Source organism: Vidua chalybeata, chromosome 7, assembly GCF_026979565.1.
Source record: "Vidua chalybeata isolate OUT-0048 chromosome 7, bVidCha1 merged haplotype, whole genome shotgun sequence".
NCBI classification, from domain to species: Eukaryota; Metazoa; Chordata; class Aves; order Passeriformes; family Viduidae; genus Vidua; species Vidua chalybeata.
Window position 1 is genome coordinate 38,764,423 of NC_071536.1, and position 20,985 is coordinate 38,785,407.

Below are 20,985 nucleotides of genomic sequence, written 5' to 3' on the forward strand. Positions count from 1 at the left end.
GGGATGGAGCTCACCGGGGATGGAGCTCGCCAGGGATGGAGCTCACCGGGGATGGAGCTCGCCAGGGATGGAGATCACTGGGGATGGAGCTCGCCAGGGATGGAGCTCGCCAGGGATGGAGCTCACCAAGGATGGAGCTTTCTGTGGATGAACTTTGCCATGGATGGAGCTCGCCATGGGTGGAGCTCACTGTGGATGGAGCTCACCATGGATGGAGCTCGCCATGGATGAACCTCGCCAGGGATGGAGCTCACTGTGGATGAACTTTGCCATGGATGGAACTCACCATGGATGGAGCTCGCCATGGATGAACCTCACCATGGATGGAGCTCACCATGGATGGAGCTCACCATGGGTGGAGCTCACCGGGGATGAACCTCGCCAGGGACAGAGCTTGCCAGGGATGAACCTCGCCATGGATGGAGCTCACTGTGGATGGAGCTCACCATGGATGGAGCTCACCATGGATGAACCTCGCCGTGGATGGAGCTCGCCGTGGATGGAACTCACCATGGATGGAGCTCGCCAGGGATGGAACTCACCATGGATGGAGCTCGCTATGGATGAACCTCGCCATGGATGGAGCTTGCCGGGGATGGAGCTCACTGTGGATGAACTTTGCCATGGATGGAGCTCGCCATGGATGGAGCTTGCCGGGGATGGAGCTCACTGTGGATGAACCTCGCTGTGCCCTGGGGCACAATGGGGGCACTTTGCCCTCTGGGGAGCAGCCCCAGCAGTGGGACAGGCACAGGCCCTGCATACAGCACGGTGTCACTGCCCACCTGCACAGCCACGCACCCTGGACAGCCAGCACTGCTCAGAGGGGCCATGGCTGCCCTGGAACCCTGGAAGTGTCCCAGGCCAGGCTGGACAGGACTTGGAGCAGCCTGGGGTAGTGGAATGTGTCCCTGCCCATGGCAGGGGGTGGAACAGGGAGAGCTTTAAGGTCCCTCCCAACCCAAAACATTCCATGATTCTCTGGGTAACTCTCAGTCACACCTAGGGCTGGCAGGATCGAGAGGGAGCATTTTGCAGAGGGAAGCTGGAGAATCACCCGAGCAGCACTGGGGCACTTCTGACCGCAGCTGAACTTGTCCCAACCCTGGTGCCCAAAGCCAGGTTTACATAACAGTGTAATCTCCTGCTGTGAATGACATTCTGTGTTTGTACAATACAGCATTTCTGGTATCTTTGGGCTTTAGCGTTTGGAAATCCTCTTGTCAAGTTCAGCCCCTGATTAGAAATGGACCCAAACACTTTCCACTGCTCCAATTCATCTCTCGAGTTTGTGTCTTTAAATCAAGTCGTTTTCATTATTGTTTTAAATTAATTTGGTGTGATTGATTTATAAAACCCATCCTTTCCTGGAAAATGTTGTCCAAGAAAAGTGAACGATAAAGTTTGAACATGAGCCGACAATGAGCAGCGGTTGGTGCCCTCAGGAGGAGAGGCTGCATACCCAGTGAGGTCTGGTGACTGCAGAGGGGAAAGTTCCTTCCTATTATCACAGAATCAGAGAACCGTTTGGGCTGCAGGATTGCAGAAGGAAAAGGCAGCTGTGCATTCTTCCCACCACAGGCAGCTGTTTGTAAACAGCTGGGCAAAACCACCTCTCAAGGGCAGGGAAACATTCCCTCTGCACAAACGCCACGAGGATTTCTGCCTCTTCAAGCTTTTAAAAATTAAAAAGTTTTATTCTGTCCAATCTGGTGTGGCACAGCCACAGCTGGATGTGACAACACTCACAGCAGCTGGTCCATGCCAGAGCACCGAGACTCACTCCTGGTTCTGTCTATGGATAAAGTGTCAGTCCCCTTTGCCTGGAGGCGCTGGCAGGCCAGGCCCAGCTGCCCTCGATAACCACCTGTGCCATCTTCTGCCCTGAGCCCTGAGAGCTGGGTGTGACCAGTGCTGCACCAGGCAACACGGCCCGCAGCCCCGGGGAAAGGAAGTGCGGGGTGTGGCTGCAGGAACCAGCCCAGCAGAGCAGCAGGAGGGAGGCAGCACCACCATCCCTGCGGAGCCCAGGAGGCAGCACCACCATCCCTGTGGAGCCCAGGAGGCAGCACCGCCATCCCTGCGGAGCCCAGGAGGCAGCACCACCATCCCTGCGGAGCCCAGGAGGCAGCACCACCATCCCTGCGGAGCCCAGGAGGCAGCACCACCATCCCTGACTGCGGGGCAGGATGGAGCCCAGGAGGCAGCACCTGGTGGGAGGGTCTGGGCAGTGGGCAACACTCAGCTGAGCAGTTAAGTCCCCTGAGAAGGCCAGGCTCTGTAGCATTCATCAAATTAATTGAAACGTTCAGTTTAAAATCCAATTGCATTCATCGAGGACCAGCTGCACTCTGCTCTGCAGTAAACTTGTGTTACCGCCTCAGCCCCTGGGGGATAAGCAGAGAAAAGGTTCCACTGGCTGCTGGGAACTCTCCCATCCCTCCAACACCCCTGTGATCAGTGAGAACTCTGCTGCTGGAGGTCCAGAGCCCACGGAGCCGAACCCCAACCCCTGGTGTCACTGCCCCATGCTGCCTGTATGCCCACCCTCCTCCTGCCCCTCTCCCAGGAGGCAGAACAGGATCCACCCGAAGTGCTCTCTGCAAGGACAAATGCCTTCTTTAAAAGCCGTTGCAGTTGCTTTTCTTTCTGAGCACTTTGGCTGGCCTGTGAGCTCCTTCCTCCCCCACAGGCTGGGGCACAGCAGGGCTCGGTGCTCGTCACCCACATCCTGTTTGTGACCGTGGCTGAGGACGTGTGGAGCTGTCATCACCCAGAGCGTGCTCTCACCCTGCTGGGAGGGCATCACTTGTTCAGTCTGTCCTGAGCTTGTGGGGTGTTCAGGCTCCTCAGCCTTTCCACGCTCACAGTTAGTGCCTGTATCCCAACGTGTGGCAAATTAACCTTTCATGCCTAAAGGAATCACCCCTTTGGACTGTAAAGCTGCAGAACTTTGGGGTCCCTTTCTCAGTGCTGGAGCTGTCCATTCCCTTTGGGCTCTACAATGACTCTCACCAGATGTTCTGGTTTTTCTGCCTCAGTTGCTTTTGAACACTCCTACATCTGCCTTTAACTCAACATTTTGGCCAAATAGAACCAATCTCTGATTTTTTTTCTCTCCTTTCAGGGGATGCTACTGGCAATGAAAAGTAGAACTCTATTTTGAGACAGCAAATCATGGGTGGTAATATTGGTGCCTAGTGACAAGCTCCAGAGCCCAGAGCAGCACCTGAAATGCCCTGGCCTGGACTGGGGATGGGCTTCAACTCCACATGGGTGTTGGAGCAAAACATCCCTGCAGAGCAGGGGCAGGGGCTGGACCCGGAGCAGAGGGGCTCCTGGGCTGAGCTGCAGGCACTCGGTGCAGCAGCACAGACAGGACATCACCCCCTGTACAAACCACGGGAGCTCCTCTCCTGACTGACTTCCAACTCCCCTGACTGTCCCCCAGCCCCCCTGGCTGTCCCACAGCTCCCCTGAGTGCCCTTCGTCTTTCCCGGAGCCATGCCATATTTCCAGCTACTTGATCCTTTCCACAGCAATTACAGAGGCCAGTACTGACTCTTCTGTCTCTGCAACGTTGATGAATCAGAGAAGTTTTGGGAACAGATTGTTTTTGTTTGGAGCTCATCTCGCAGGGAAGCTGTTGCGTTTGGCCTGCGGTCTCCGAGAAGCGCAGGAAGCCCCGGCACAGCGGTACCTGAGGGCACATCTGCACAGGCTGCCCGGGCAACAGGACAACGAGGCACACAGGGTCTTTGAATTATATTTAAAACGCTTCCAGTTGTATTTGAAAAACATCATTAGGCTGCTCAGGCTGAACAAACAGCCTCTTCTATGTACTGAGAGGGAGTGAAAAACTCTCTTTTCCTTCACATCTGTGCCCATGGTTATTAAACCCCACTTCACACATGCTCTCGTGTGATCCTTACTGCCTGAAGCCTCTGCTTCTGGAGAGATAAATGTGAGCAGGTGTGGAGTGCTGAGAGCAGTGGGAGCACGGGACCAAGGGGCAGCTCCTGCACCCCGGGGCACTGGTGGGCAGGGTCCCCAGCACGGCACGCCAGGGGGGTCCCTGGGTGTCACCAACCTGCCCGTGCAGAGCAGTCCTGCTCATCCCTGCAGGACAACCCTCTCCTTTCTCCTCTCTCGCCTCGGAGAGGTCAGATCTGCGGGACACACAGAGCTGCTCGGGGCAGTGTCACAGACACCACTGCCTTCCTCTGCCTCTGCAGAGGAGCCTGGGGACATGTGCACGCTCAGGAGGCTCCTTTCCACTCCACGTGCCCTGGAATGAGGCACTTGGCAAGCCACGGGATACCAGCACCTGGCAGAGGCTGCAGCTGGTCAGACCAAACCAGCACGGGGCTCCCACACCGGCTGCCGGGATGCAAACCTGCCATTCAGAGCGCCCTGCCCAGGCTCTCCCTGCCTCCTCCAGGCTCCGTCCTCTTCCCAACGGGACTCTGCAACTGGCTTTAGTAGAAGCACTCGTTTTATTAAAGACCTTTGGAAGACACTGACTCCGGTAACAGGAAATAAATAGCTATCAATTTAGCATTCAATTAAAAACTGTTATTAACAGTAAAGTTCGCTGAGGAAGTTCTGCAAAGGTTCTTCACATTTTGGAGTCGCTCATTTTTCACGTTAATGAAGAGGTCCACAGCGTGCTCTGATTAAAAATGAAAATAATTAAAAGCCCAGAGCCGTGTGACTCTCATCGGAGCTGTTGTCCGGGGGAGAGCCCTGCGGTGCCACCGCGGTGTGCCCCAGTGGGCGCAGCCTCAGGCCACAGCCCAGACATCGAGGGTGACACGCGTGACATCAGACGCGGCTTTCTTCCTCTTCCACTGCCCGGTGAAAGCCTGGAATGAATTTCAAAAGATGCTTCCGAACGCTGTCTCTGCGGCTCTTCCGCGGGAGGGTCCCAAAACTGCTGGAGCAGCTGCTGCTGTCCCAGAGCGGGGACGCGGAGCCGCTGCTGGCCAGGCTGATGCTGCGGTTCCTGCGCAGGGAGCTCCTGATCGCAGCCCCGGCCCCGGCCCGGGGGAACACGCAGTCATCGTCCACGCTGGACTGGCGGCTCAGGCTCTCCGCAGCCGAGTCCTCGAAGGCGCTGCCCTGGTAGAAGCTGTCCTCGCTGCCCACCGTCATGGAGCTCAGGCGGCTGCGGGAGCTGCTCTCGCTGGAGAAGCGGGGCTTGCCTGGGAAGAAGGGTCCCGGGGAGCTGCAGCCACCGCACGAGCTGGGCTCCCCCAGCTCCAGCGCGCCCAGCAGAGCGTTGTCGTTCACCTCCCCTGGAAGCGGGAGCCAGAGAGCAGCGTTAGCCAGCCCTGCTCCTCGCCGGGAGCAGCCCGTCCGTGCCGCGGCAGCGCCGGGAGCGTCGTGCCCGGCCCCTTGGCACAGGGAGCGGCCCCTGCCCACGTGGGCAGCTGCTCCTGCTTGTGAGGTGCTCCCCGCGCCCTGGGCAGTCCATAAAAAACCCAACCCGGCCCCTTCCCCTGTAAAACCAAAACAAGAACGGAAGAAATTTTACCACCCACAGAAACTCCTTCCCCAGGACTGATGCAAAGAGCCCTTGGTGTGCATCGGTCAAGCAGCAGCCAGGTTCATTCCCCTCGGGACAAAAGCGCTCCCAGGCCAGCCCCTTGCCCTCCTCAGGCGGGGAAGGAAGCAGATGCCAGTGGGGCCGCAGAAGCGCTGCGGGCCCCACACGTACCGTGCAGCAGGAGCCGCTCCCGGGCCAGCAGCGCCCGCAGCTCCCCCCACCGCTGGTGCAGCGCCTGCTGTGGGGACAAGGAACAGCTCTGTCACTCCAGGCAGAGAAAACAGTCTGTAAAAGTGCAGGTCACCCACAGGAAACACTCGGGGGTCCCACTTTTACCCAGACAATTTTCCCAGAGTTTAGCAAATTTCTTCCAGAAAACACCCTCGGCTCCTGGCTGAGGGGGCTCTGGCCAAGGCACCGGCCACGTCAATTTGGGAAAGGAGCAGCCTGGAACCTGGAGAGCACGGACCCCACCTTCACCCAGCTGGGGCAGTGCCAGCGCTCTTCTGCAGCCCTGCCCAGCTCTGGAGCACCCAGCGGGACCAGGCACCCCACTCCTGCTCCCCGGGCCTCACAGCATGGGAATGGCACAGCCAACCCCCCCTGCCTGCCCTGGGAGCACACCTGGGAATCCTGACAGCCCCCCAGTGCCACCTGCCATCCAACACCCAGCAACGTTTCTTCCCCTCTGCTGCAGGTCAGCCCTGGGGGCGAAATCAACCCCCAGGTTGATTAAAAATGCCAAACAGTGAGGCTGTGCCTGGGGACAGCCACAGGAGGCACCTCCCACCAGTCCAGTGAACTCTGCACAGATGGACATTCCTACACCCAAACTGACCAGCCTGAGCTCACCTGGCCAGTCCTGGGATTGTGACCACATTTCTTCTCTATTCCTGGTTTCCAAAAAATAATATCGGGGGCACCAGGGCTGGGGTGGCTGGGGGTGCTGGCAGCAGGGAACCCACGGGTGTCAGCCCTTGCCAGGACACTGTCCCCACCTGCCCCCATCAGCAGTGAACCCACTGCAGCCATCTCCATTTGACAGTGGAACAACCAATTAATCATATTACCTTGAGAGCCTGCAGTTTGGTCTCCAGCTCCATTTTCCTCAGGAGCAAGGCCCCGTTGACGGTCTCTAACCTGTGGGAAAGGGTGATGCTGGCCCTGAGGCTCAGAGGCTCTGCCCAGCCCAGCCCTTGGGATTTCTGGAGCTCAGAGGCTCTGCCCAGCCCAGCCCATGGGGTTTCTGGAGCCCAGAGGCTCTGCCCAGCCCAGCCCATGGGATTTCTGGAGCTCAGAGGCTCTGCCCAGCCCAGCCCTTGGGGTTTCTGGAGCCCAGAGGCTCTGCCCAGCCCAGCCCGTGGGGTTTCTGCCCCTCAGGCAGTGCAGGGCTGCGGGGCAGCATGGTCCTGCCTTCAGTGGGAGAGGAAATTAGGCCAAAGCCCATCCAGAGGAGAGACACCCACCTCAAATAGTTCCCTGAAGACTTTATCAAGTCCACTATTTGCTTGTGACCAAAGCCCTCGGTGCTCACGCCGTTGATGCTGGTGAGGATGTCCCCTGCCAGAGACACACAGAGGCCAGAGTGGGCACCTGTGCACGCCCTCACCTGCTCCACAGGAACAGCAGCAGGCAGAAAGGAGGATCGGGCCTCCCACGTCAGGAAAACCCACGGACACTTACCAGCCTGAAGGCCGGAGAGGTGGGCAGGGCTTTCCTCTTGGATTCTGCAGACACAAGTGCATACCTCCAGGGAGAAATCATTTTGGTGTGGAAACCTAATAGTCTGTTAATGCCAAAGGGACAGTTACCAATCCTGGAGCCATGAAAGCCATTCGAAATTCAGTACTGTTTCAATGAGAAGGCTGTGACGAGCAGAGTACATTGCACATGAGTGAGACCAAAATGCTACAACCCAACAATTAAAAATGCATTTGTACAGCAGAAAACAGCAGACACCTGACAGGTGCCTCTACACTGGGTTTGAGGGAGAAAAAAAAACAGCCTAGTTTTAAAGCAAGCTGGTTATTCAGCATTAAAAACTCTGTAACTTCAATCAAGAATATGTCAGCATGGGTGGGAATGGCTTTCTGGAAGGATGTCTCATGTTCCCAGGGGATGAGAGGATGGGACTGGGGCTTTTCAAGGGATTGACTCCTATTCATTGGGAGTGCTTGTGGAGTCACCTGCTGCTACCAGACAGCTCAGTTTGCACGGGAACTGAAAAGACAGAAGATTTAAACTTACTTTTGCTCTTCTGGCCTCTGGAACTTGTCATCCACACACTCCTCGAAGTGCTTTTTATTCTTGACTTACACATTTAACTGAACATTTAGTAACTCTAGTTACTCTAAATCCCTCCTGTGGTTACGGGTGCTGACGTGAATTTAGAAATGTGGTGCCACAGCCTGTCCAGATCCCACGGCAGCAGGAAACCTTTTCTGGTGACATGCAAATACCACATCTGTTTCCTGGAAACCTGCGACTGCCACTTCTAACCCAGAGAGAGCTCACGCTGGAGTCCCAGATTTCTCAGCCAGTGTGGAACAAAGGGATGGAGGCCAGGGAAGTTCAGGGCTCATCTGGCCAAATCCCCCCCGTGCGGTGATTCCAGCCTTTGGACTAGCAGTAAAATTCCTGCCTAACTGAGAGTGACGAGTGAAGCATGAGCTGCCTGCAGATCTAGACCTAAAGTTTCACATCATCTTATTCTGCTTTGCCTGAATTTATCTCATAGTGAGGGAACTACAGCTTCTAAACATCCTCAGTCGCTGACAGATGCTGCCTTTCTGCAGCCCTGCCTTTCCATGAAGTGCTCACGCTGAATGTATGTTCAGGAAGAAAACGTGCCAAGAACAATTATTTTTAATCAGAATGCCACATTTCATGAAAATCTGCCCTGACAATTTACACAAAAACCCAATAATTGACTCAATTATCCTCCCTTCTGAAAGCTCTCCTCTGTTCACGAGCTGAGTGCTGACCTGCTCATTAGTCACAGACCCAAATTGGGCAAAGTTAAGCTTTTCCTAATACACTAATTTCACAGAAAACACTTTTTCCCTTTGTGCACAGACAGAAGAAAGCACTTTGAAAGTGCCCTGCTGCTGGCAGGCAGATCCCTCTGTTCCCAAACTCCATCCCTTTATTCCTGGGATCATTTTTTAACTGCAGCCAGGATTTTAGCAGACCTGCTGATCAGGAGTTACCTTTCTCACAAAAACCCACAAACACAGAATCTCCCACTAGCAGTACTCCTGGTAACATTCTGGTTCTCCTACTTGATGACTTACTGACTTCTACACCAAACAGAATCTCTTCATATATGATTTGGCTCCTGCCCCAAAAGTCATGCTTAGCAGGTATTTATGGAAAAATATTGTACATCTTCTTCAAAAGTGCACATCTCTCTGTGCATATTAAAGGAGGTAGCAAAAAGCCAGCATAAGGTAATTTTTAAGAGAGTTTTTTTATCTCTCTTGTTTGAAAATATTCTCATATACAATTCTCACAAAAATATTCACTTATGGAGGTAAGAAGGCACTATCATTGCCTCTTATTTGGATTTGGATGGGATTTCTCCCACATTCAACACTCTGACTTGTGAGAAGGCCAGAAATTCTCATCTGTGACCTTCACTACAAAAAAATCCTCGGAGAAACGTCCCTGTCTTGTATGAGTGCTGTAAGCTCTTCAGATTTCGCAGCTCTGACAGACACCTTCCTCTGCTCTGGCCTGCCTTAACTGCTTTTGGGGAGATGACACTTCAGACTCTGCACCACATTTTGTTGTTAATGAATCAACTTGTCGTTTAGGCCTTACCTGGATTTCAAACCCAAACGTCTCCTTATTTTCTTTCAGTATAGCAACGAGGTGCCTGCAGGAGGAGCACACAGGATTCCACGTGAACGTGGGGTGCTGCTCTTTGTGGGCCTGCATTTCCACCCAAAACGGTGGTGTGCCCCCAGTGCCCCTCCCTGTGCCACGGGGTGTCCCCAAACCGTCCCTCCCTGTGCCTGCAGGGTGTCACCACGCTGTGGGGTGTCACCAAACCGTCCCTCCCTGTGCCTGCAGGGTGTCACCACGCTGTGGGGTGTCACCAAACCATCCCTCCCTGTGCCTGCAGGGTGTCACCACACTGTCCCTCCCTGTGCCTGCAGGGTGTCACCACACTGTGGGGTGTCACCACACTGTCCCTCCCTGTGCCTGCAGGGTGTCACCACGCTGTGGGGTGTCACCAAACCATCCCTCCCTGTGCCTGCAGGGTGTCACCACGCTGTGGGGTGTCACCACACTGTCCCTCCCTGTGCCTGCAGGGTGTCACCACGCTGTGGGGTGTCACCACACTGTCCCTCCCTGTGCCTGCAGGGTGTCACCACACTGTGGGGTGTCACCACACTGTCCCTCCCTGTGCCTGCAGGGTGTCACCACACTGTGGGGTGTCACCACACTGTCCCTCCCTGTGCCTGCAGGGTGTCACCACACTGTGGGGTGTCACCAAACCGCCCCTCCCTGTGCCTGCAGGGTGTCACCACGCTGTGGGGTGTCACCAAACCGCCCCTCCCTGTCCCTGCAGGGTGTCACCACACTGTGGGGTGTCACCACACCGTCCCTCCCTGTGCCTGCAGGGTGTCACCACACTGTCCCTCCCCGGGACACACCTTTCATGCAGAACAAGCCAGGAACAGTGACTCTAGAGTTGCAGAATAACAGAATCATACCTCTGTGGCTTGGAGAAGTCGTCCAAGGAGCTGGATCTGGCCAAGGCGAGCTGTGACCAGGAACAGGAGAGGAAAGGCATCAGTAGGTCTGTGGTTCTTTGAGGCACACAGACAAAGCCAGTAGTTTTGAGAACTAAAAACAGCTGCTGGCATCCCACCAACACCTCTGCCTCGATCAAAATAGAACTTGAACTTTCTGACCAGAAGGAAAAGCATCTGGAGGTCAAATCCTCCTGTCAGATGCTGGTGGCAAGCTCAGAGCACAAATGACATCTCTGTTGTGTCAAGAGCTCATCTCACTTTTGTCCCTTTCCTCTAAAGATCTGTGGGTGTTTATAAACTGAACACCTGCCAGGAGAGGCACAAAGCACCCCCAAGGCAGGGGAGTGCAGACACTGAGCCCTGCAGGGTCTGCACAGCATCTCCCAGCCACGACCCCTGCTTCAGGCCAGGGACACTCGGCTCTGGGAAGAGCCAGGTCAGCGTTAAACATGGATTCTTGGCATAAAAGTGAGCCATGAATAAGGAGTTTCATTATCAGCGAGATAATAGGCAAGGTAATAGATCAGCGAGTTTATAGTCAATCGAGCTGGTGTCTCCTCAGCAGGATAAAATGGTGCCACGGCGTGACCTCCTACAGAAACAGCCTCTTCACGGACGTGCCTTTCCTTGCCGAGGGACAAGGGGAGAGCGAGGCCGTGTAGAACCCTTCCGGGAGGAGCTGAGAGGCCTGGTAGCAGGGCCACCCTGCCCCGGGGACGGTCCCTGCAGTGCGACCTTGGCCCTGATGTAACTCAGCTTTACCAGCCACAGCCACACCGCAGCCGCCACCGGCGGCCTCCCCACGCCGGGGGCGGCTCCGCCACCGAGGGCTCCGGCGGGGCCGCAGGGGCTGGTGCCAGCCGGCAGCCCCGCTCCCACCACCGGCTCCGGCTCTCCCTTGTCCCCTCGCACATGCACCGAGGAAAGGTTCACTGCCCTTCTGCAGCCGAGCAAAGCAGAGCCCGGGGCGCACAGATATTCTGTGCAGCGGTTTTTCTGGTTATTCTTTCAGATCACCACGTCTCGCAGACGCTTTCTGTCCGGGCTTCCTCGTGTCCGACAAATAGTCCGGAGCTGAACCGCTCAGCCGATGGTTGTCGGCCACAGCAGCGCGGTTCTGAGGGAAGCCGGGGGGATTGTGCTGCCCTGCGCTGCTCCGGGGGAACAGCCCCAGCAGCCTCAGCTGCGCAGAAACCAGAAACACTCCCAAATCCACACGGAAATGGCGCGTGGTGTCACTGCTGTCAGCCCTGCAGGCAGAGGGCAGCCAGGCCACCTGACCGAGGTAAATGCACATTTTTGAAGGAGCACCCAGACAGCGCAAACCCTCCCTGGCTCCCAGCACGGCTGGAAATGAGAGTTCTGCCGGGGCCGATGTCAGCCGCCGCCGCCCTTCACAGCCCGAGCATCCCTCGCCCCTCGCAGAGCCTCCCACGCTGCCAGCGCTGCCGACGTGCCGCTGCCGCCCCGACACCAGCCCGGCGCTCACCCTTCCAGCACCGCACCCCCGGAGCACGGGCAGCCCGAGGCTCCGTCCTGGGCCGGGGCGCAGCGGGCCGTGGCTGCCCCTGCCCAGCCCGTACCTGCCTGCGCCCGCGGGGCAGCGTGCCCACCGTGCTGGCCAGGTGCTGCATCCTCCTGCCGTCCGTGGGCAGCGCCTGCTCCCCGCCCGCGGGGCTGGGCTGCAGGAGCCGCCGCAGGGCCATGGCCAGGGCGAGGGGCGAGGGCCGCGGGGCTCAGGGCGAGCGCTGTGCCGTGGCCGGGGCTGCCACGCTCCGAGGAGAGCGAGAGAGGAAGGGCCGCCACGTGATCTGTGGTTTAGGTGCGAGTTACACAAATCCCTCCTAGCAGAGCCCCAGGCTCTCGGTGTGCCTTGTGCTCACACGGGAGTTAAGAATCAGGCTTGGCAGTTACAGAAATCTGCTTAATTTTTCCATTCCTGCACACAATGCTCACCAGCAGCTGCTGCTCTGCCAGGATTTGTCCTTACAGCCCTGCCTGCCTCGGCACCTGCCTGACCTCAACCTGTTCACACTCTGATATGCTCGGCATCCCTGGCATCCCTCAACTCACCTTCGGGCAAAGGTGGGAAATAACACCGCCCTTGGCTAATGGTGTCGGTGCAGGAGCTCCGGCTGCAGAGAGGGGAGCGGGAGCTGAAGGCCAAGAGCAGAGGCTGAAGCGTGGCAGAGCGAGGGCAGGACAGTGCCCTCAGCCAGCACTCGGCTCTCCGTGGGGACCAAGGACTTCCCTGGCACGGCAGCTCTGGGGACACACGGCAAAGCCCATGCAGAGTCTCCAGGACAGGGCACAGGGGGCTGCTGTGGCAGAGCTGGGACAGGCATGGTGGCAGGGAGAGCCCTGGCCAGATGTCATCCCTGCACCTTTCCTGGATGGCCAGAACTCAGGGAAGATTTATGACTGAGAACTTCTGGCTGGGTTGGCTTTTCTCTCCAGTTATTACCTGACCTGTTGTCACTTTGAATAGCCTTCAGATTTCCTGCTCCTGGATGTGATGGAGAAGCACAGGAAGCAGCCCTGGGCCTGCGGGGTCACTGGAGTGGGTGCCTGTCCCTGCTGGCCCTCAGTCACAGGCCAGCAGTGCAGGAGGATGGGCAAGCAGCAGGCGAGCCCTGGGCAGAGCAGTTTGCCAGCCCTGGCAGCCACTAGCCCAACCCTAAACACCCACAGAGCCCCGGCACCAGCCCTGCAGCCATGGCTGGAGCCCTGTGTGCCAGCTGCTGGCACTGCTGGCTGTCAGTGACCTGCAGCAGCAGCTGCCCCAGGCTGGCCATCCCGACAGACCCTGCTGAAACACACCAGGACAGGTCTTGTGGAGACCTCTGGACAAACACCAGGGACAGTAACTGCACAGAGCAGCCAGACTTGGACACAATTAACCCTGGCTGGGATGTGAGCCTGCAAGGGGAAAAGCAGGCCCCCTGCTATCAGAACAGACAAGTAATAAAAACATATGGGTTACTGTCATTTTTCTGAGTAGAGACCTTTTATGTGCATTTATGAAGTATTGCACACACGCCTGGGACTGCCATCTCCGGGAGGAACGGCTGGCAGGGCACAGGCAGGAGAGGGAGCAGCAGGACTGTGGGGTGAGGCTGCTGGGCTCTGTCTGCAGGCTGGCACGTGCTGTCACAGCAGATGAAGGCAGAGCTGCTCGGCACACCTTCTGTAAGGGCCCTGCCTCAGCTGCAGGGATGGGTGTCCGTGGAGCAGGGACAGGGATGGGTGTCCATGGAGCAGGGACAGGGATGGGTGTCCATGGAGCTGGCACAGGGATGGGTGTCCATGGAGCTGGCACAGGGATGGGTGTCCATGGAGGAGCTGCAGGGATGGGTGTCCATGGAGCTGGCACAGGGATGGGTGTCCATGGAGCTGGCACAGGGATGGGTGTCCATGGAGCAGAGACAGGGATGGGTGTCCATGGAGCTGGCACAGGGATGGGTGTCCATGGAGCAGGGACAGGGATGGGTGTCCGTGGAGGTGGGACAGGGATGGGTGTCCATGGAGCAGGGACAGGGATGGGTGTCCGTGGAGCAGGGACAGGGATGGGTGTCCGTGGAGGTGGGACAGGGATGGGTGTCCATGGAGCAGGGACAGGGATGGGTGTCCGTGGAGGTGGGACAGGGATGGGTGTCCATGGAGCTGGCACAGGGATGGGTGTCCATGGAGGAGCTGCAGGGATGGGTGTCCATGGAGCTGGCACAGGGATGGGTGTCCGTGGAGGTGGGACAGGGATGGATGTCCATGGAGGGGCCTGACATTTGCTGGTGCAGATGAGCTCTTAGTGCCAGGGAAGCGTTGGCGTGGAGCTTCCCCCACTCCAGGGGATCCCCTCATTGCCCTGGATGGCTGAAGTGTCAGTACAAACCCATCCTAAAGGTTCATCCCTCAGAAACCCGGCATCTCACGGCAGGGAAACAGCTGGTCCTCCCACCCGGAGGAGGGCCGGTGGCTGGTCTGTGGCGAGTGCCTGCGGTCCCTGTGCCGCTCCCGACAGGGAAGTGCTGCATACAGCAGCACCACAACAACCGATTCAGATGTCTGTCCTTCACCTCCGAGCTCCTCGGGAGAACCCAAGAACGGGGGTTCTCGGGGTTACGGGGAAGAAAAAAGATGTTGAAAAAGCACAGCAGGAAGGGGGAAAGTTCTCTCCCTTTTCCTGAAAAAACTATCTGCGCCCCCGTGTGTCATCTGCTCCCTTGCCGAGGCACAGCGACCAACGCGGGAGCGGCTGACTCAAAGCCGCTTCCCCTTTTCCTGCTCACGGTCACCCCGCTGAGTGCTTGAAAACAAAGCGCGTTTCGCTTCCTCCGGCAGCCCTTTCTGACGTTCCTGAAACCCAGTGACTCATCTGCAAACAAGCCGAGGGCAGAAATAAACGACACCTCTCCTGAGAGCACAAAGCAGGACCTTGGTGCGAGCTGCTCCAGCAGCCCCGTTACCCTGCGCCCGCACAGCCCCGCATCCCTCACACCCGGCAGGCACCCCACAGCCCTGGCAGGCACCCCACACCCCCGACACGCACCCTTCACCCTCGGCAGGCACCCCTCAGCCCCAACACGCACCCCTCAGCCCTGACACACACACTTCACCCCCGACACGCACCCCACACCCCCGACACGCACCCCTCAGGCCCGACACGCACCCCACACCCCCGATACGCATCCCTCACACCCGGCAGGCACCCCTCAGCCCCGGCAGGCACCCCACAACCCCGGCAGGCAACCCTCAGCCCTGACACACACACTTCACCCCCGACACGCACCCCACACCCCCGACACGCACCCCTCACACCCGACAGGCACCCCTCATACCTGACACGCATCCCTCACACCCGACACGCACCCCATACCCCCGACACGCACCCCTCAGCCCCGACACGCACCCCACACCCCCGACACGCACCCCTCAGCCCCGACACGCACCCCACACCCCCGACACGCACCCCTCAGCCCCGACACGCACCCCGCTCCACAGCAGACACCCCCACACCCCGGCACCCATCCCTCCCGGCCCGCCTGCTCCTGCCGGCAGGGCTCAGAGCTGCTCGGGGCCGGGCCAGGGGCAGAGCGGGGCCCGCAGGGCTCTCGCGTGTCCGGGGAGGTCACACGGATGCCCTGCCCCGGCCCCTCCCTGGCACGGCGCTGGTTCTGGAGCCATGGGGCGCCTTCCTCCAGAGCAGGCTGCTCCACGCCCTGTCCAGCCCGGCCTTGCCCGCTTGCAGGGCTGGAACACATCCCTGCGAGGCTGCAGCGCCTGCAGGGTGTCTGCCCACAGCGCCTTACCCGGACCGGGGGAAGGAGCCATCCTCTGTGGGACACAAGCCCTCGGGGCCTCAGGAGCTGGCTCCGCTCCTCAGCTGCCAAGCGCACACCTGGGGCTTCTGGGGAGCTGATTTACTAAATAACAAGAACCTGGGCAATTAGCCCCTTCTCCTTCCCAGCCGAGCCCTCCACCGAGCGGTGTCTCCCCGCGTGGCAGCCTCGCGTTCTGCTGCCGCAGGGCCGGGATGCTCAGCCGGGGCAGCACCCAGGGGCAGAAGCACCCATCCGCCTCCACCCAAGTGCGCTGGAAAAGAATGTCTCCCGGGAGGCAGAAATTCCTCCGGGCGCTGGAAGAGCAGCACGCAGCTCTGCGGTGCCGCGGACACGCACCCGGCGCGGCGCTGGCCAGGGGATGGCAGCCGATGCTCGCCCATGAGCCCCTGGCTGCTGCTGGCCCCGACTGCCTGGCCACAGCCAGCACGGGGGCAACGACACCTTCCTGGAGATGTGCAGAGACCAGAGTCCACAAGTAATTGCTATAATACAAAGGTCTTTTAAAGGGGGGGAAAAAAAGCCCACAGTATCCTTCAAAAGCCACTGAAGTTTCTTGGGTCACAGCGTGGCAGATTTCATTTTGGCGTGCCTTAAGTTAAAATAAAGTCTGACTTAAGTTCCCGGATTGTGGCTATGTCGGGGAATTTTCAAGCATACACACTCTGAAACTGAGTGCTCAGGGTGAGCTGGTCCCACTCAGATTGGCACCACTGGAAATCTCAGTAGCTGGAAGAGCAGGATCAGGGAGTGCTGCATGAAAGGCAGCTCAGGGAGAGCTCACACTGCTGAGGGTGCAAGCGCCACGAGCGAAGGGTTCTGCAGGTTCACACAAGCTCAACCCTTCTCCCCTCACACGATGAACGTAAGAACAGTTTCAGGCCACAGGAACTCAAGAGCATGTTGAATTTATTAAAATTGCCATGTCTTTCCCAAATCTGCACACAAAATACAGCAGTTAAACTATTATTTACATCCAGGCAGCTGCAATATCAAGCAATAACTTTAGCAATAGTTTTTAAAATAACTCTGCAGTGTACACAGATCAGATATTTCACAACAGGAGGGTTGAAGTTAGCACTGCACAGCTATACTTAGTTCAGCAATATTACACTGTTCCAGATAAAATACTCACGCTTCTTTTAAAAGCAGTCAGCTCAGGAAGTGGTTTGTAGATTGACAAAACATGACATGTTTTTCTCAGGGACTGAGAGTCACAGCAGGCTTAGACACAATGTCATAGCTACATTCAAAATACATCTGGTCCATTTATGCCAAAAATACATTCAGTGTAAGTTACAATTTATTGCACATTTCTTATATTCTGTAGAAATATATTGTACCTCAATGCTTATTTTCCCTGTACATTCATAAATCCTGCTCTGCCCGTTAGAGCAGAACATGGACGTCTTTCCCTAAAAGCTCTGGGGGACTGGGGTCCCACAGCCTGTGGGGATGATCCCTGGAACCACAGCACACGGACACCTCAAGGACACCCCAAGGACATCCTCACAGACCCCACTGACCCATGTGGGGTGGTTTGAGCCGTAACCTTCACCAGCACACAAAGCCTTGTGCCTGAGCCCCGTGCACCCAAAGGAGGCGGCCAGCGCGTGCCCACCTGTGGCACCGCCCTGGCCAGAGCCCCCAGTGCCCCCCTGGCCCCCAGCAGCACCCCCAGTGCCACCCCTGTCCCTGTCCTGTGACACTGCCCCCAGGCAAAACCCAAACTCCTCCTTCCCATCAGCCGGGGGCAGCTGGGGACAGCCTCGAGCCCACCCCTGGCCCAGGAGCTCCGGCCGACGGCGACTGAGAAGAACCTGCCCTGCTCAGAGTCCAGACCCATTGTAGGGACTGGGCATAATTTCTAAACTCATTCATTTATAATTCCTGAATCTCGTGCCAAGCAAAGAAGTGACACAGCAGTGACTAAAATTTAGGATAAAAGAATAGGATTAAAATTTAAAATAACAAAATAAAATAAATTTAAAATAATAGGATTCTTTGTAGTGTCACGTGAGGGAATGAGCTTGATTAAGTGCAAATTATAAAAGTAGGGAAGCGCAGAGGAGATTACAGCCTGAATTTCTAAAGGAGTGTTTGGGGGCAGCAGTTCAAGTAACACAAAAGAAAATTAGATATTACAGGAAAGATTAATTAACTTTCCCTTTCAGTGCATAATCCCTACATTAAACTTTAGATTATTAGAAGCAAATTATAAAATATTGGTAACTCCCCCCAGTTAGAAGCATCAGTTAGGAGAAGCTGAATGTGGTGACAGGTTCCTTGACCTTGAAAATTTTCATGAGCTTAAGAACTTTTGCTTTAAGTGAAGAATATTAGGAACATTGTGACCTCTGAGGAAACCTAAACCTCCCTAAACTGCACAGAAGTGCCTTGGCATAACCTCTGTGCTTAAATTAGGACAAACCCACATGGAGGGGAAAGGCCATTAAAACAAAGGTTCTTTGGAGTATTTCTAAAGGAGTGTAGAGTTTACAAACATTTCAGAACTCAATACAACAACATCAGCCCCTTGGCTCAGTTATGCTCAACACTAATCCATCAAAATGTACATTCACTTTTCAACAACAAAAGAGAAAAGAAAACCAGAGCAAAATACTGAGTTGGGTGAAAAGCCAGGGCAAACAGACCATAATGTCTGATGCCAAGAGATATGTCCAGGGAAAAGGTTAAAGCACTTCTGGGGCTGGAGCTGTGACCTGTGTGAGGAGTCGCTGAGCCTGAGCATCCTCCGCCCACACTTCCCAGCCAGGCACCAAAAGGGTCTTGTTCAAATTAACAGGCTGTCAACAATTTTCAGAGACTCCAGGGGGGAAACTGAAAACTGAAACTCTTTCCCCACTTAAAAAAATAAAGCTTTGATTATTCCTTTTTAAGATAAGGATTTTTAAAATATAAGTATGTTCTTGTACATACTACAAGAACAGATGCTGGATCTTAGGTTTGCAAATTTTTTTGAGTCAAGTCAGCACCAGGCTTTGGATCATGCAGCTGCCAAGATTACCTTCAAGCAGCTACAAAGTCACACCAGTGAGCTCCACGGGGTGTTCATGCAGCTGAAGCACACAAGAATTGAACTGTAGAACCCCGGAATGGTTTGGGTCGGCAGAGACCTTAAAGCTTATCTCGTTTTACCTCCCTGCCTTGGCCAGGGACACCCTCCACTAGACCAGGCTGCTCCAAGCCCCGTGAATCCCTAAGACAACCTTGGTTACATGTGAGAAAGCACACTGCAGAAACCCTGCCAGCAGCTGAGGGAAGCACTCTGCAGGGCTGGGCTGCAGGGCTGCAGGGCTGGGCTGCAGGGCTGGGCTGCAGGGCTGGGCTGGGCTGCGCTGCAGGGCTGGACTGCGCTGCAGGGCTGGGCTGGGCTGCAGGGCTGGGCTGCGCTGCAGGGCTGGGCTGGGCTGCAGGGCTGGGCTGTGCTGCAGGGCTGTGCTGTGCTGCAGGGCTGTGCTGCGCTGCAGGGCTGTGCTGCAGGGCTGGGCTGTGCTGCAGGGCTGGGCTGCGCTGCAGGGCTGTGCTGCAGGGCTGTGCTGCAGGGCTGTGCTGCAGGGCTGTGCTGTGCTGCAGGGCTGGGCTGCAGGGCTGGGCTGCAGGGCTGTGCTGCGCTGCAGGGCTGTGCTGCAGGGCTGGGCTGTGCTGCAGGGCTGGGCTGTGCTGCAGGGCTGGGCTGCGCTGCAGGGCTGGGCTGCAGGGCTGGGCTGCGCTGCAGGGCTGTGCTGCAGGGCTGGGCTGTGCTGCAGGGCTGGGCTGGGCTGCAGGGCTGCGCTGCAGGGCTGGACTGCGCTGCAGGGCTGGGCTGGGCTGCAGGGCTGGGCTGCGCTGCAGGGCTGGGCTGCAGGGCTGGGCTGCGCTGCAGGGCTGGGCTGCAGGGCTGGGCTGGGCTGCAGGGCTGGGCTGCGCTGCAGGGCTGGGCTGTGCTGCAGGGCTGTGCTGCAGGGCTGCGCTGCAGGGCTGGGCTGCAGGGCTGGACTGCGCTGCAGGGCTGGTCTGTGCTGCAGGGCTGGGCTGCAGGGCTGGGCTGCAGGGCTGGGCTGCAGGGCTGCGCTGCAGGGCTGGGCTGCGCTGCAGGGCTGGACTGTGCTGCAGGGCTGGACTGTGCTGCAGGGCTGCGCTGCAGGGCTGGGCTGCAGGGCTGGACTGCGCTGCAGGGCTGGGCTGCAGGGCTGCGCTGCAGGGCTGCGCTGCAGGGCTGGGCTGCAGGGCTGGGCTGGGCTGCAGGGCTGGGCTGCAGGGCTGGACTGCGCTGCAGGGCTGGGCTGCGCTGCACACCGAGCCCTGCCAGGCCGGCAGGAGCGGCTCAACTCGGCAAATTGCACCAAAACCTGTTCATGGGCAATTAACAGCCAGCAAGCTCACAGGATCACAGAATCACACAGATTCACCCAACCACACCATCACAGATTCACACAGGAGCACACAGGATCACACAGGATCACAGAATCACACAGACTCACACAGAATCACACAGAATCACACAATCACAGATTCACACAGGATCACACAGGATCACAGAATCACACAGACTCACACAGAATCACACAGAATCATACAATCACACCATCACAGATTCACACAGGAGCACACAGGATCACACAGGATCACAGAATCACACAGACTCACACAGAATCACACAGAATCATACAATCACACAATCACAGATTCACACAGGATCACACAGGATCACACAGGATCACACAGAATCACACAATCACAGATTCACACAGGATCACACAGAATCACACAATCACAGAATCACAGATTCACACAGGATCACACAGAATCACACAGGATCACAGAATCACACAGATTCACACAGACTCACACAGAATCATACAATCACACCATCACAGATTCACACAGGAGCACACAGGATCACACAGGATCACAGAATCACACAGACTCACACAGAATCATACAATCACACAATCACAGATTCACACAGGATCACACAGAATCATACAATCACACAATCACAGATTCACACAGGATCACACAGGATCACACAGAATCACACAATCACAGATTCACACAGGATCACACAGAATCACACAATCACAGAATCACAGATTCACACAGGATCACACAGAATCACACAGGATCACAGAATCACACAGATTCACACAGACTCACACAGAATCATACAATCACACCATCACAGATTCACACAGGATCACACAGGATCACACAGGATCACAGAATCACACAGACTCACACAGAATCATACAATCACACAATCACAGATTCACACAGGATCACACAGAATCATACAATCACAGAATCACAGATTCACACAGGATCACACAGAATC

General features: G+C 56.6%; 1 protein-coding gene across 2 annotated transcripts; it reads right to left on the bottom strand.

Moving 5' to 3' along the window:
• Positions 1 to 4,496: 4,496 nt before the first annotated feature.
• CYTIP (cytohesin 1 interacting protein) lies at positions 4,497 to 12,056 on the bottom strand. 2 transcript variants are annotated; one of them, XM_053947870.1, is made up of 8 exons: positions 11,895 to 12,056; positions 10,270 to 10,319; positions 9,371 to 9,425; positions 7,232 to 7,334; positions 7,015 to 7,108; positions 6,619 to 6,688; positions 5,720 to 5,783; positions 4,497 to 5,297 (listed from the first exon to the last, which is right to left on the bottom strand). In XM_053947870.1, the coding sequence occupies exons 1-8, from the start codon at positions 12,015 to 12,017 to the stop codon at positions 4,825 to 4,827; spliced, it is 1,032 nt and encodes a 343-aa protein (XP_053803845.1). In that variant the 5' UTR covers positions 12,018 to 12,056; the 3' UTR covers positions 4,497 to 4,824. The 2 variants fall into 2 exon arrangements, with proteins under 2 accessions (XP_053803845.1, XP_053803844.1); XM_053947869.1 differs by having other exon boundaries at positions 5,720 to 5,786.
• Positions 12,057 to 20,985: the final 8,929 nt, after the last annotated feature.

Coding starts and splice junctions, on each gene's coding strand:
- CYTIP (XM_053947869.1), bottom strand. CDS start 12,017: ATGGCCCTGCGGCGGCTCCTGCAGCCCAGCCCCGCGGGCGGGGAGCAG. Junction 7,335..9,370: donor CGTTTGGGTTTGAAATCCAG/GTAAGGCCTAAA, acceptor TGGCATTAACAG/ACTATTAGGTTTCCACACCA. Junction 7,109..7,231: donor CCTCTCCGGCCTTCAGGCTG/GTAAGTGTCCGT, acceptor TGTCTCTGGCAG/GGGACATCCTCACCAGCATC.